Source organism: Oncorhynchus mykiss, chromosome 7, assembly GCF_057628025.1.
Source record: "Oncorhynchus mykiss isolate SJ-2025 chromosome 7, ASM5762802v1, whole genome shotgun sequence".
NCBI classification, from domain to species: Eukaryota; Metazoa; Chordata; class Actinopteri; order Salmoniformes; family Salmonidae; genus Oncorhynchus; species Oncorhynchus mykiss.
In genome coordinates this window covers 10,375,001-10,390,000 of record NC_143028.1, presented here as the reverse complement: position 1 = coordinate 10,390,000, position 15,000 = coordinate 10,375,001, and the positions used below count along the sequence as shown (strand labels likewise).

General features: G+C 44.4%; 2 protein-coding genes across 9 annotated transcripts in view; both read right to left on the bottom strand.

Moving 5' to 3' along the window:
* Positions 1 to 6,237, bottom strand: part of LOC110528871 (plastin-1) — a 13,495-nt gene extending 7,258 nt beyond the window's left edge. For 2 of the 7 annotated variants that reach the window (XR_016497074.1, XM_036982719.2), the window contains exons 1-4: positions 5,761 to 6,237; positions 3,431 to 3,586; positions 2,469 to 2,610; positions 1,054 to 1,146 (exon numbers count right to left, since the gene is read on the bottom strand). Coding sequence is in view for 5 of the 7 variants with exons in the window: in XM_036982719.2 (XP_036838614.1) it covers positions 1,054 to 1,123 (70 nt within the window). In the remaining 2 variants the exon portion in view is untranslated. The remainder of the gene's footprint in view (positions 1 to 1,053; positions 1,147 to 2,468; positions 2,611 to 3,430; positions 3,587 to 5,760) is intronic. The other 5 variants (XR_016497075.1, XM_036982720.2, XM_090240239.1 and 2 more) reach the window with 4 other exon arrangements.
* Positions 6,238 to 9,097: 2,860 nt separating this feature from the next.
* Positions 9,098 to 15,000, bottom strand: part of LOC110528896 (serine/threonine-protein kinase PAK 2) — a 15,633-nt gene continuing 9,730 nt past the window's right edge. For both annotated transcript variants that reach the window (XM_036982716.2, XM_036982717.2), the window contains exons 11-15: positions 14,732 to 14,849; positions 14,520 to 14,619; positions 12,050 to 12,246; positions 11,752 to 11,889; positions 9,098 to 11,655 (exon numbers count right to left, since the gene is read on the bottom strand). In XM_036982716.2, coding sequence (XP_036838611.1) covers positions 11,569 to 11,655; positions 11,752 to 11,889; positions 12,050 to 12,246; positions 14,520 to 14,619; positions 14,732 to 14,849 — 640 coding nt within the window. In that variant the 3' untranslated portion in view covers positions 9,098 to 11,568. The remainder of the gene's footprint in view (positions 11,656 to 11,751; positions 11,890 to 12,049; positions 12,247 to 14,519; positions 14,620 to 14,731; positions 14,850 to 15,000) is intronic.

Here is a 15,000-nt window from a genome sequence, read left to right as displayed (position 1 = left end):
TTCCTCTCTAACCTCTAGGTTACCTATCTCCCTCTCTAACCTCTAGGTTACCTATCTCCCACTCTAACCTCTAGGTTATATATTTCCCTCTCTAACCTCTAGGTTACCTATCTCCCACTCTAACCTCTAGGTTATATATTTCCCTCTCTAACCTCTAGGTTACCTATCTCCCACTCTAACCTCTAGGTTATATATTTCCTCTCTAACCTCTAGGTTATATATTTCCTCTCTAACCTCTAGGTTACCTATCTCCCACTCTAACCTCTATGTTAACTCTCTAACCTCTAGGTTACCTATCTCCCACTCTAACCTCTAGGTTATATATTTCCTCTCTAACCTCTAGGTTATATATTTCCTCTCTAACCTCTAGGTTACCTATCTCCCACTCTAACCTCTATGTTAACTCTCTAACCTCTAGGTTACCTATCTCCCACTCTAACCTCTATGTTAACTCTCTAACCTCTAGGTTACCTCTCTAACCTCTAGGTTACCTATCTCCCTCTCTAACCTCTAGGTTATATATTTCCTCTCTAACCTCTAGGTTAACTCTCTAACCTCTAGGTTACCTAACTCCCTCTCTAACCTCTAGGTTACCTCTCTAACCTCTAGGTTACCTCTCTAACCTCTAGGTTACCTATCTCCCTCTCTAACATATAGGTTACCTATCTCCCTCTCTAACCTCTAGATGATCTAACATCTCCTAATTGGGTCTGATGAACAGCAGTGCACTTACAGAGTCTGTAGAAATCTGATGCTCACTTATCAGGAATGTACTGACTCTAATGATGAGTCATCTGGCAACCACTCAGTTCACCGATGGACCTGACAACCCCTGACACGTAGAACAAAACCTTTTGTAGTAGAACAGGTGTGCAGGTCCCTAACACAGAGTGAACTTACCAATAAAAAAAAACTTATACTGCTTTATGATTGGTTATAAACCATGACCTGAGTCAGCATTTGCTGCAAGCACTGTGTGTGTGTGTGTGTGTGTGTGTGTGTGTGTGTGTGTGTGTGTGTGTGTGTGTGTGTGTGTGTGTATGTGTGACTAACCGATCCTGTTGAAAGCCTCTCGGAGCTCCTCCAGGTCCTCTCGTGATATCTGGGTCACCTTGTTCGCCATACTGGACAGTCTATCTAGATTACCTGATACACACACACAGTCAATTTATCATCACAATAAAGGGAAATATTTGTAATAGAAACGCGAGGTACAGATGCAGAACAAACTTGACTTCTAAACTGACAAAGAGGCAACATGCTTCCATTGTGACCTCATGCTTCCATTGTGACCTCATGCTTCCATTGTGATCTCATACTTCCATTGTGACCTCATGCTTCCATTGTGATCTCATGCTTCCATTGTGATCTCATGCTTCCATTGTGACCTCATGCTTCCATTGACCTGCCAGTGTATTGAGCAATAATCTACCCATTCTAACAGTGATAAGTGTGCTACCACAGGCTGCAGAGAATACAGAGCTAACTAGAATAAGGATAGAATGAAGATAAGACTATCTACAATCTAGAATCTAATCTATATAATGAACCATACGATCTAAGCCCCAGAAGGTAAGGGTCTATATGTTTAAGCTCTCAAAAACGACATGATACAGTTCTGTATGATGATATTATTATTGAAAATAGTTGTGTGGTTATTGATTAACTCGAGGGAGAGATACGAGGACAATAAGGATGTGTGTTGTGTCCTGGAACGGCCTCAATATACACTGAGTGTACAAAACATTAGAAACACCAGCTCTTTCCATGACATAGACTGACCAGGTAAATCCAGGTGAAAGCGATGATCCCTTATTGATGTCACTTCAATCAGTGTAGATGAAGGGTAGGAGACAGGTTAAGGAAGGATTTTTAAGTCTTGAGACAATTGAGGCATGGATTGTGTGTGTGTGCCATTCAGAGGGTGAATGGACAAGACAAATCATTAAATTGCCTTTGAACAGGGTCTGGTAGTAGGTGTCAGGCGCACCGGTTTGAGTGTGTCAAGAACTGCAACGCAGGTGGGATTTTCACGCTCAACAGTGTGTTTCAAGAATGGTCCACCACCCAGAGGACATCCTTCCAATTTGAAACAACAATGGGAAGCAATGGAGTCAACATGGGCCAGCATCCCTGTGGAACGCTTTTGACACCTTGTAGAGTCCATGGCCCGTCCAACTGAGGCTGTTCTGAGGGCTCACTCAGCGTAGACTCCATATATGGCCGTGACTTTGATCCCACAGCTCTGTACTGTTCCATTCAAGTTTAGTCAATTCAGGAAATTCATTTGATATCGGATGCACATTTTTGAATTTGAATTGACTGAATTGAAAATGAATGGACCCACACCCTGCTGCCTTGTGTAAATTTTACACACTCCTCGCCCCTCCCCCACCACACACCCTAACAGCTCCCCTCGCTGACCCTCCACACACCTGATCCCCGGGGGCTCACACCCCAGAACACACCTTCATAAAAGCCTGTGTCTGTTTGGTCCTGTTCTGGGCGAGAGGGGCCAAGGTCTCTCTGCTCCCCTCGTTCAGTCACTCCTGGCTGAGTAGAGCGGGTCTGCCGACTGGCCTAACAGAGGCTAGGAGTTGTTCAGCTGCGCTGAGTAGAGAACAGGAGTTTTATTATTTTACAGCCATCTCCATATGAACATCAGCTGCGGAGATAACTGCGGTGTCGTGAGCTGATATGTTAATTATTATGTGGTGTCCTTCATAACTAAATTACATTATTAAAATATGAATGATAGCAGTAGCCAGTTAGACATTTACTTAGCAAGAAATTGACTTACTAAGTTTTTATCTTACTAGGCAAGTCAGTTAAGAACAAATTCTTATTTTCAATGACAGCCTAGGAACAGTGGGTTAACTGCCTGTTCAGGGAAAGAACAACAGATTTGTACCTTGTCAGCTCAGAGGATTTGAACTTGCAACCTTCCAGTTACTAGTCCAATGCTCTAACCACTAGGCTACTCTGAAACAAGTATATTCCAGAATTTAAACACTACTGGCTGAGACAGGTTCTGCATGACAAATTCTGCTATATTTTTCATCCCGCCAGCTACTTAGAAGACTTTGGTGAGTCATTGCGGTTCTAGACCATTTCAACTGGGGGGGGGGGGCAAGCTGGAACCAGTTGTACTGTTAGAGGGGCCAGTTACGTTAGATGTTATTGTTGTCATCATTTTCTTCACTGCATTGCAGGCATTAGCAGGCCAAAGACCATGTTCATGATCATCATCGTTGTCACTGTCTAATAACGGATGTAAAAAAAGAACGATAGCAAAACATGTCATCATTTGGTGCCAAGTAGTGATCAATCAGTCTTCCTCCTTTGATATACTGTAAGTGTCAGAAAGCACCACATAGGCTACTGTATTTGTGTAGTAAATAGTAGCCAAAACAGGAAACTGAAGACTTACCGTGAACAGAGGATCAGACAGGGCTGGAGAAGCTTGGTAGAGGTTTAGAGGTGGTCAGGTGTCTTCTTGCTCGCTGTCTTGACCGAAGCAGTGGAGGACAAAAGACCTTCGGCCCATTGAACTCTGGGATGGGCGTGGTCCTCCAGAGACTCCAGCCTGGGAGGTAGCAATTAACCCTTTAGCTGTGTCATCGGTTTGTTTCACCACACACTGGCATGCACGAACGCACACACGCATGCACTCACACACACACACATTGTAAAGAGATGTAAGAGGGAGAGGTGTGTGTTGCCTACAGGTGTGTTGGGTTTCTAACAGCCATGTTTAATAAATGAGAACTCTAGCTGTACATACCCCTCCACACTCACACACACATTCCTTTCTACTTTGCCAGACAATACAGTGAAACTTGATGCAAGGAGAAAACAGCACTTTATTACAAAAACTCACCGCTTTACTGTAACACCCCACTGTTTTACTGTAACAATCCACTGTTTTACTGTAACAATCCACTGTTTTACTGTAACAACCCACTGTTTTACTGTAACAACCCACTGCTTTACTGTAACAACCCACTGTGTTACTGTAACAACCCGTAACAACCCACTGCTTTACTGTAACAACCCACTGCTTTACTGTAACAACCCACTGCTTTACTGTAACAACCCACTGTTTTACTGTAACAACCCGTAACAACCCACTGTTTTACTGTAACAACCCACTGTTTTACTGTAACAACCCACTGCTTTACTGTAACAACCCACTGCTTTACTGTAACAACACGTAACAACCCACTGTTTTACTGTAACAACCCGCTGTTTTACTGTAACAACACGTAACAACCCACTGCTTTACTGTAACAACCCACTGCTTTACTGTAACAACCCACTGCTTTACTGTAACAACCCACTGTTTTACTGTAACAACCCACTGTTTTACTGTAACAACATGTAACAACCCACTGCTTTACTGTAACAACCCACTGCTTTACTGTAACAACCCACTGCTTTACTGTAACAACACGTAACAACCCACTGCTTTACTGTAACATCCCACTGCTTTACTGTAACAACCCACTGCTTTACTGTAACAACCCACTGTTTTACTGTAACAACCCGTAACAACCCACTGCTTTACTGTAACAACCCACTGCTTTACTGTAACAACCCACTGCTTTACTGTAACAACCCACTGCTTTACTGTAACAACCCACTGCTTTACTGTAACATCCCACTGTTTTACTGTAACAACCCACTGCTTTACTGTAACACCCCACTGTTTTACTGTAACACCTCACTGCTTTACTGTAACACCCCACTGCTTTACTGTAACAACCCACTGCTTTACTGTAACAACCCACTGTTTTACTGTAATAACCCACTGCTTTACTGTAACAACCCAATGTTTTACTGTAACACCTCACTGCTTTACCCTAACAACCCACTGCTTTACTGTAACACCCCACTGCTTTACTGTAACAACCCACTGCTTTACTGTAACAACCCACTGTTTTACTGTAACAACACGTAACAACCCACTGCTTTACTGTAACAACCCACTGCTTTACTGTAACAACCCACTGCTTTACTGTAACAACCCACTGCTTTACTGTAACAACCCACTGCTTTACTGTAACATCCCACTGTTTTACTGTAACAACCCACTGCTTTACTGTAACAACCCACTGCTTTACTGTAACAACCTACTGCTTTACTGTAACACCTCACTGCTTTACTGTAACACCCCACTGTTTTACTGTAACACCCCACTGCTTTACTGTAACAACCCACTGTTTTACTGTAATAACCCACTGCTTTACTGTAACAACCCACTGCTTTACTGTAACACCTCACTGCTTTACTGTAACACCCCACTGCTTTACTGTAAAAACCCACTGCTTTACTGTAACAACCCATTGCTTTACTGTAATAACCCACTGCTTTACTGTAAAAACCCACTGCTTTACTGTAACAACCCACTGCTTTACTGTAACAACCCACTGCTTTACTGTAACAACCCACTGCTTTACTGTAATAACCCACTGCTTTACTGTAAAAACCCACTGCTTTACTGTAACAACCCACTGCTTTACTGTAACAACCCACTGCTTTACTGCCACATAAATGCTTCACCTTGATAGTGACACACAGATAGAGCCATATAGAGAAATGCTGAATTTACTGACTTTTCAAACAACAGCTAGCTGAACTGCTATGGTTACTGAGAATCCAAATACTCCTTATGACTGGCAAAGTTGCCCAAACCTTTATTTGGCTTTGGTCACCCAGTAACTCAGTCCTCCAGTAAAGAGCTTACTGTCTGTCACTCACCAGCCTGCTGAGAGGTTTAGGACCCGGCCTGCAGAGTACCCGGGATCCGGCCTGCAGGATAACAGGGATCCAGCCTCACCCTCTCCTCTCTTCAGAAACACACAAGTCCCACTCTCTCCCTGAACCAAATAACACACGTCTCTATACGTTGTCTCGACACACACCGACCTCAGTAGTCTGTCTACCTCTAAAACAGACCTTCAGGACTCCATCTCTTCCTCAGCTCTGCTCTCCGACACCTGATCGGCTCAGTCTCACACCGGGCCTCTCTGGTTAAACACACAGGCACGAACACACACAGAGCTATCAAGACATAAATGTCCCCCAACTACAGATACATGTCCCCCAACTACAGCTATAGGGGTATTGTACAGCTTACATCTCTCAATGTGAAACCATCTAACAATTAGTGCTTTATATTGGTCCCATAATTACACTGTAATCCAGCTGTTAAAGACCTGAAAGATGAAACACTATGACTGAGAAAGAGAGCATGGGAGAGAAGGGAGAGAGAAAGGAGGAGGAGCGGAGAGAGAGAAAGGGGAGGGAGTGAGAAAGAGAGAGAGAGGGTGGGGTAAAGGGTTGGGGGAAAGAGAGAGAGAGGGTGGGGTAAAGGGGTGGGGGAAAGAGAGAGAGAGGGTGGGGTAAAGGGGTGGGGGAAAGAGAGAGAGAGGGTGGGGTAAAGGGGTGGGGGAAAGAGAGAGAGAGGGTGGGGTATAGGGGTGGGGGAAGGAGAGAGAGAGCGAGAGGGAGATACGCCCGTGAAAATCTACAGTGGAAAGCAGTGAACGAGAATGCCCTCCACTGGTACAGCCAGAGTACTTCACCCTATAATGTTCTACACAGACACAGTACTTCACCCTATAATGTTCTACACAGACACAGTACTTCACCTATAATGTTCTACACAGACACAGTACTTCACCTATAATGTTCTACACAGACACAGTACTTCACCTATAATGTTCTACACAGACACAGTACTTCACCTATAATGTTCTACACAGACACAGTACTTCACCTATAATGTTCTACACAGACACAGTACTTCACCTATAATGTTCTACACACACAGTACTTCACCTATAATGTTCTACACAGACACAGTACTTCACCTATAATGTTCTACACAGACACAGTACTTCACCTATAATGTTCTACACAGACACAGTACTTCACCTATAATGTTCTACACAGACACAGTACTTAATCTATAATATTCTACACAGACACAGTACTTCACCTATAATGTTTTACACAGACACAGTACTTCACCTATAATGTTCTACACAGACACAGTACTTCACCCTATAATGTTCTACACAGACACAGTACTTCACCCTATAATGTTCTACACAGACACAGTACTTCACCTATAATGTTCTACACAGACACAGTACTTCACCTATAATGTTCTACACAGACACAGTACTTCACCTATAATGTTCTACACAGACACAGTACTTCACCTATAATGTTCTACACAGACACAGTACTTCACCTATAATGTTCTACACAGACACAGTACTTCACCTATAATGTTCTACACACACAGTACTTCACCTATAATGTTCTACACAGACACAGTACTTAATCTATAATATTCTACACAGACACAGTACTTCACCTATAATGTTCTACACAGACACAGTACTTCACCTATAATGTTCTACACAGACACAGTACTTCACCTATAATGTTCTACACAGACACAGTACTTCACCTATAATGTTCTACACAGACACAGTACTTCACCTATAATGTTCTACACAGACACAGTACTTCACCTATAATGTTCTACACAGACACAGTACTTCACCTATAATGTTCTACACAGACACAGTACTTCACCTATGATGTTCTACACACACAGTACTTCACCTATAATGTTCTACACAGACACAGTACTTCACCTATAATGTTCTACACAGACACAGTAGTTCACCTATAATGTTCTACACAGACACAGTACTTAATCTATAATATTCTACACAGACACAGTACTTCACCTATAATGTTCTACACAGACACAGTACTTCACCTATAATGTTCTACACAGACACAGTACTTCACCTATAATGTTCTACACAGACACAGTACTTCACCCTATAATGTTCTACACAGACACAGTACTTCACCCTATAATGTTCTACACAGACACAGTACTTCATCCTATAATGTTCTACACAGACACAGTACTTCACCCTATAATGTTCTACACAGACACAGTACTTCACCTATAATGTTCTACACAGACACAGTACTTCACCTATAATGTTCTACACAGACACAGTACTTCACCTATAATGTTCTACATAGACACAGTACTTTACCCTATAATGTTCTACACAGACACAGTACTTCACCCTATAATGTTCTACACAGACACAGTACTTCACCCTATAATGTTCTACACAGACACAGTACTTCACCCTATAATGTTCTACACAGACACAGTACTTCACCTATAATGTTCTACACAGACACAGTACTTCACCTATAATGTTCTACACAGACACAGTACTTCACCTATAATGTTCTACACAGACACAGTACTTCACCCTATAATGTTCTACACAGACACAGTACTTCACCCTATAATGTTCTACACAGACACAGTACTTCACCCTATAATGTTCTACACAGACACAGTACTTCACCCTATAATGTTCTACACAGACACAGTACTTCACCTATAATGTTCTACACAGACACAGTACTTCACCTATAATGTTCTACACAGACACAGTACTTCACCTATAATGTTCTACACAGACACAGTACTTCACCTATAATGTTCTACAGACACAGTACTTCACCCTATAATGTTCTACACAGACACAGTACTTCACCCTATAATGTTCTACACAGACACAGTACTTAACCTATAATGTTCTACACAGACACAGTACTTCACCTATAATGTTCTACACAGACACAGTACTTCACGCTATAATGTTCTACAGACACAGTACTTCACCTATAATGTTCTACAGACACAGTACTTCACCCTATAATGTTCTGCACAGACACAGTACTTCACCCTATAATGTTCTACACAGACACAGTACTTCACCTATAATGTTCTACACAGACACAGTACTTCACCCTATAATGTTCTACACAGACACAGTACTTCACCTATAATGTTCTACACAGACACAGTACTTCACCTATAATGTTCTACACAGACACAGTACTTCACCCTATAATGTTCTACACAGACACAGTACTTCACCTATAATGTTCTACAGACACAGTACTTCACCCTATAATGTTCTACACAGACACAGTGCTTCACCCTATAATGTTCTACACAGACACACGCACACAAGCATTAGTTCAAGTCTATCTTTAATCATTTACATAGACTGTTTGAAAATACATGGCTTCCTGTAAAAAAAAGGTTTGGTTTCATTAATTAAAAATGAAGAACAGAAGGGGATACTTATTAAAATCATCAACATCATCAGACTCAACCTCTCTGACTGGAATGTCTGTGAAATGGAATGAACTAGTCTAGCACGGTGGAATGCTTTTTGATTGGCCAATCATAGGAGCAAATCCTAACTTCCACTTACGTCCCGTTTTCACGTAGTCATGCGTTGATGTCAATGGAACACTAAGTGACAATTCAACTTAATGAAGTGAAAGTTAGGATTCACCCCATAGAGCCTAGATGTTGTGTTCATTAAGGCACACCGTTATGGAAGGTTTCTATCCGAATGTTAGTCACAAAACACATAATGAAAAGTATTCATACACATTACAAAACAGTTGTCTAAATATCCAGATTTTTTACCCCTCAACGTTTGCCAAAGTACATAATATACAAAACGACTTTGAAATGTTTTATTTGGTTTTGCTGCCAAAATATTTGAATTGAATACCGAGATAGTTCCATACAGCAATTATTTTTAAGGTGCAATCTGTAGTTTTATTTGCAGGTGTACTGCAACACTGATACTGTAGGCTTGAAATGATCCATTTGTTTGTGGGACAAAAAAAAGTTACAGATTGCACCTTTAAGTTTCTTAGTCAGAGTAAAGAGAGAGAAAGAACAGGTAGCAGGCAGAGAGACAAACAGAACAAGAAAACCTCACAACATCTGAATGAAAAAGAGGGTGAGGAAAATGGAGGGCGGGTGAGGGACAGATGAGGAGGGGGGGGTGAGGGACAGACAGGGAGGGGGTAAGAGACATAGGAAGACTGGTGTGTGATATGGAGTGAGGGGTGAGGGACAGATGAGGAGGGGGAGTGAGGGACAGACAGGGAGGGGGTAAGAGACATAGGAAGACTGGTGTGTGATATGGAGTGAGGGGTGAGGGACAGATGAAGAGGGGGGGGGGGTGAGGGACTGACGGGGAGGGGGTAAGAGACATAGGAAGACTGGTGTGTGATATGGAGTGAGGGGTGAGGGACAGATGAGGAGGGGGGGTGAGGGACAGACAGGGAGGGGGTAAGAGACATAGGAAGACTGGTGTGTGATATGGAGTGAAGGGTGAGGGACAGATGAGGAGGGGGTATGAGACATAGGAAGACTGGTGTGTGATATGGAGTGAGGGGTGAAGGAGAGATGAGGAGGGGGGGTGAGGGACAGACAGGGAGTGGGGGTGAGGGACAGACAGGGAGGGGGGTGAGGGACAGACAGGGAGGGGGGGTGAGGGACAGACAGGGAGGGGGGGTGAGGGACTGACAGGGAGGGGGTAAGAGACATAGGAAGACTGGTGTGTGATATGGAGTGAGGGGTGAGGGACAGATGAGGAGGGGGGGTGAGGGACAGACAGGGAGGGGGAAAGAGACATAGGAAGACTGGTGTGTGATATGGAGTGAGGGGTGAGGGACAGACAGGGAGGGGGTAAGAGACATAGGAAGACTGGTATGTGATATGGAGTGAGGGGTGAAGGAGAGATGAGGAGGGGGGGTGAGGGACAGACAGGGAGGGGGTAAGAGACATAGGAAGACTGGTATGTGATATGGAGTGAGGGGTGAAGGAGAGATGAGGAGGGGGGGTGAGGGACAGACAGGGAGGGGGTAAGAGACATAGGAAGACTGGTATGTGATATGGAGTGAGGGGTGAAGGAGAGATGAGGAGGGGGGGTGAGGGACAGACAGGGAGGGGGTAAGAGACATAGGAAGACTGGTATGTGATATGGAGTGAGGGGTGAAGGAGAGATGAGGAGGGGGGGTGAGGGACAGACAGGGAGGGGGTAAGAGACATAGGAAGACTGGTGTGTGATATGGAGTGAGGGGTGAAGGACAGACAGGGAGGGGGGGTGAGGGACAGACAGGGAGGGGGTAAGAGACATAGGAAGACTGGTGTGTGATATGGAGTGAGGGGTGAAGGACAGACAGGGAGGGGGGGTGAGGGACAGACAGGGAGGGGGTAAGAGACATAGGAAGACTGGTGTGTGATATGGAGTGAGGGGTGAGGGACAGGGAGGGAGGGGGGTGAGGGACAGACAGGGAGGGGGGGTGAGGGACAGACAGGGAGGGGGGGGGGGGTGAGGGAAAGACAGGGAGGGGGTAAGAGACATAGGAAGACTGGTGTGTGATATGGAGTGAGGGGTGAGGGATAGAGGAGAAGGGGAGTCAAACAGAGCAGGAAGCCGACTTGTGTGACTTGTAGGTGTACAAGCCAGGGCGCTAGCAGGCTGGTGTTTAGCATCAAGGAGGAGATGCTGTCAGTTACAGAGAGGCACTGATGAGTTGGCACAGTAGGGCTGGAAGTTAGCTGGTAAGGCTAGTAGTTAGCGGTCAGGCTAACACAGAGACATAGGAATCCAGTGTATCTGTGGCTAACCAGGGTTAGCGGTTACTCTTCATGGCCTCCTTGGCTGCCAGGATGAGAGGGGTGAGGCTGGAGAGAGGCTTGGCCAGCTTTAGGAATGGATGCTACAGGGAAGACAAGAGATCAACCAATGAAACAAACTCTTCTCATCACGGTGTGTGTGTATGTGTGTGTTTGTTTGTGTGTGTGTGTGTGTGTACCTGCAGTAGTTCTTTCCCCCCTCCTCTCTTCTCTACATCCATCTCCAGACAGCGGGACAGGAAGGACCTGAACACTGGAGATAACTTCTCTGGAGACTGGAGCTCTGGAGTCCCATTGGTGGCTATCAGGTAGAGGGCCTGTAGGAGACACAGACTGAACATTAGTGGCCACCAAGTGCAATGCCTGGACACACACACACACGCATGGAACCCCCCCCCACACACACACACACACACACACACGCATGGAACCCACCCTCCACCTCCCTCACATTCACACACACAAATCCATCCTCACCCTGAGTGGGTTCTCGTTGAGGTAAGGGGGTTCTCCCTCCACCATCTCTATAGCCATGATGCCCAGGGACCAGATGTCCACCTTGGGTCCGTAGGCCTTCCTGGTCACCACCTCAGGAGCCATCCAGTAGGGAGTCCCCACCATGGTGCTCCTCTTACTCTGCTCTGGAGTGATCTGGGCACAGAACCCAAAGTCAGCTGGAGAGGGAGGGGAGAGAACATACATGTTAGAGGGAAGGTCAACCCAGCAGTATAATGACAGGGGACAATGCAATAAGATCCAAGTTAGTGTGACTGTCAAGTTAATATGAAACATTCACCTAGTCACATTCAGCTAGACAGAGGAGAGAAAACAGGTAAGTTAGTGTGATTGTCAAGCCAATACAATGATAGGACACAAAACAATAGGACACTTAGGATTGGCAAGGCATATTATCTAGGAACAGAACCCAGAACCAGCTACAGAGGAGAGGGGGAGAGATGAAGGTAGAGAGGAAGAGGAGGCAGACAGAAAGTGTGTGTGTAACGTGTACACTGGGAGTTGGGAAGCAAGTACAGGGAGTGAATCATTTAATGAATAAATAGAACGTAATACGAAACAAGAAACAGAAAAAGCTCACAGACATGAAACCAGAACAGAGTCAGTAATGCCTGAGGAAGGACCCAAAGGGAGTGATATACAGTTGAAGTAGGAAGTGTACATACACCTTAGCCAAACACATTTAAACTCAGTTTTTCACCATTCCTGACATTTAATCCTAGTAAAACATCCCTGTTTTAGGTCAGTTAGGATCACCACTTTATTTTAAGAATGTGAAATGTCAGAATAATAGTAGAGAGAATGATTTATTTCAGCTTTTATTTCTTTCATCACATTCCCAGTGGCTTTACATACACTCAATTAGTATTTGGTAGCATTGCCTTTAAATTGTTTAACTTGGGTCAAACATTTCGGGTAGCCTTCCACAAGCTTCCCACAATAAGCTGGGGGAATTTTGTCCCATTCCTCCTGACAGAGCTGGTGTAACTGAGTCAGGTTTGTAGGCCTCCTTGCTCGCACACGCTTTTTCAGTTCTGCCCACAATTGGTCTATGGGATTGAGGTCAGGGCTTTGTGATGGCCACTCCAATACCTTGACTTTGTTGCCCTTAAGTAATTTTGCAACAACTTTGGAAGTATGCTTGGGGTTATTGTCCATTTGGAAGAACCAATTACGACCAAGCTTTAACTTCCTGACTGACCTTGAGATGTTGCTTCAATATATCCACATACTTTTCCTCCCTCATGATGCCATCTATTTTGTGAAGTGCACCAGTCCCTCCTGCAGCAAAGCACCCCCACAACATGATGCTGCCACCCCCGTGCTTCACGGTTGGAATGATGTTCTTCGGCTTGCAATCCTCCCCCCTTTTCCTCCAAACATAACAAGGGTCATTATGGCCAAACAGTTCTATTTTTCTTTCATGAGACCAGAGGATATTTCTACAAAAAGTAAGATCTTTGTGCACATGTGCTGTTGCAAAACGTACTCTGGCTTTTTTATGGTGGTTTTGGAGCAGTGGCTTCTTCCTTGCTGAGCGGCCTTTCAGGTAATGTCGATGTCGGACTCGTTTTACTGTGGATATAGATACTTTTGTACCCATTTCCTCCAGCATCTTCACAAGGTCCTTTGCTGTTGTTCTGGGATTGATTTGCACTTTTCGCACCAAAGTACGTCCATCTCTAAGAGACCGAACGTGTCTCCTTCCTGAGCGGTATGACGGCTGCGTGGTCCCATGGTGTTTATACTTGCGTACTATTGTTTGTACAGATGAACGTGGTACCTCATGCGTTTGGAAATTGCTCTCAAGGAAGAACCAGACTTGTGGAGGTCTACAATATTTTTTATGAGGTCTTGGCTGATTTCTTTTGATTTTCCCATGATGTCATGCAAAGAGGCACTGAGTTTGAAGGTAGGCCTTGAAATACATCCACAGGTACAGCTCCAATTGACTCAAATTATGTAAATTAGCATATCAGAAGCTTCTAAAGCCATGACATAATTTTCTGGAATTTTCCAAGCTGTTTAAAGGCACAGTCAACTTAGTGTATGTAAACTTCTGACCCACTGGAATTGTAATACAGTGAATTATAAGTGAAATAATCTGTCTGTAAACAATTGTTAGAAAAATGACTTGTGTCATGCACAAAGTAGATGTCCTAATCGACTTGTCAAACCTATAGTTTGTTAACAAGAAATTTGTGGAGTGGTTGAAAAACTAGTTTTAATGACCCCAAGCTAAGTGTATGTAAACTTCCGACTTCAACTGTATATAGGGAAGGTAATCAGGGAAGTGATGGAGTCCAGGTGAGTCTGATGAGGCGCTGGTGTGCGTAACGATGGTGACAGGTGTCCGTAATAATGAGCAGCCTGGTGACCTAGAGCGCCGGAGAGGGAGTATACGTGACAGTGTGTGTGTGTGTGTTCTTACTGAGCTTGACAGATCCGTCCATGCCCAGCAGCACGTTGTCACTCTTGATGTCTCTGTGGATCACCTGGTTGGCATGGAGAAACTCCAGAGCCTGCAGACACTACAGGACACACACAGGACACACCGTCACACACACCTCCCTGTGCTCTGTGACTGAGTGTGTGTGAGTATACCTTTCGGCAGACAGCAGCAGTGTGTGTGTGTGTGTGTACCTCTCTGCACACAGCAGCGATCTGAGCCTCGTCCATGCATGTTTCCGTGACAACGTCCGTGAGTGAACCTCCAGCCAGATACTCCATCACCACAAACAACTCCTCACCTACCAGGAAACTACACACACACACACACACACGCACACACGCACACACGCACACACACACACACACACACACACACACACACACACACAGAAACAAAGTAAATAACTGACTCCAACACACAGAGTACTGACACACACAGAGCGTTGGACTAGTAACCGGAA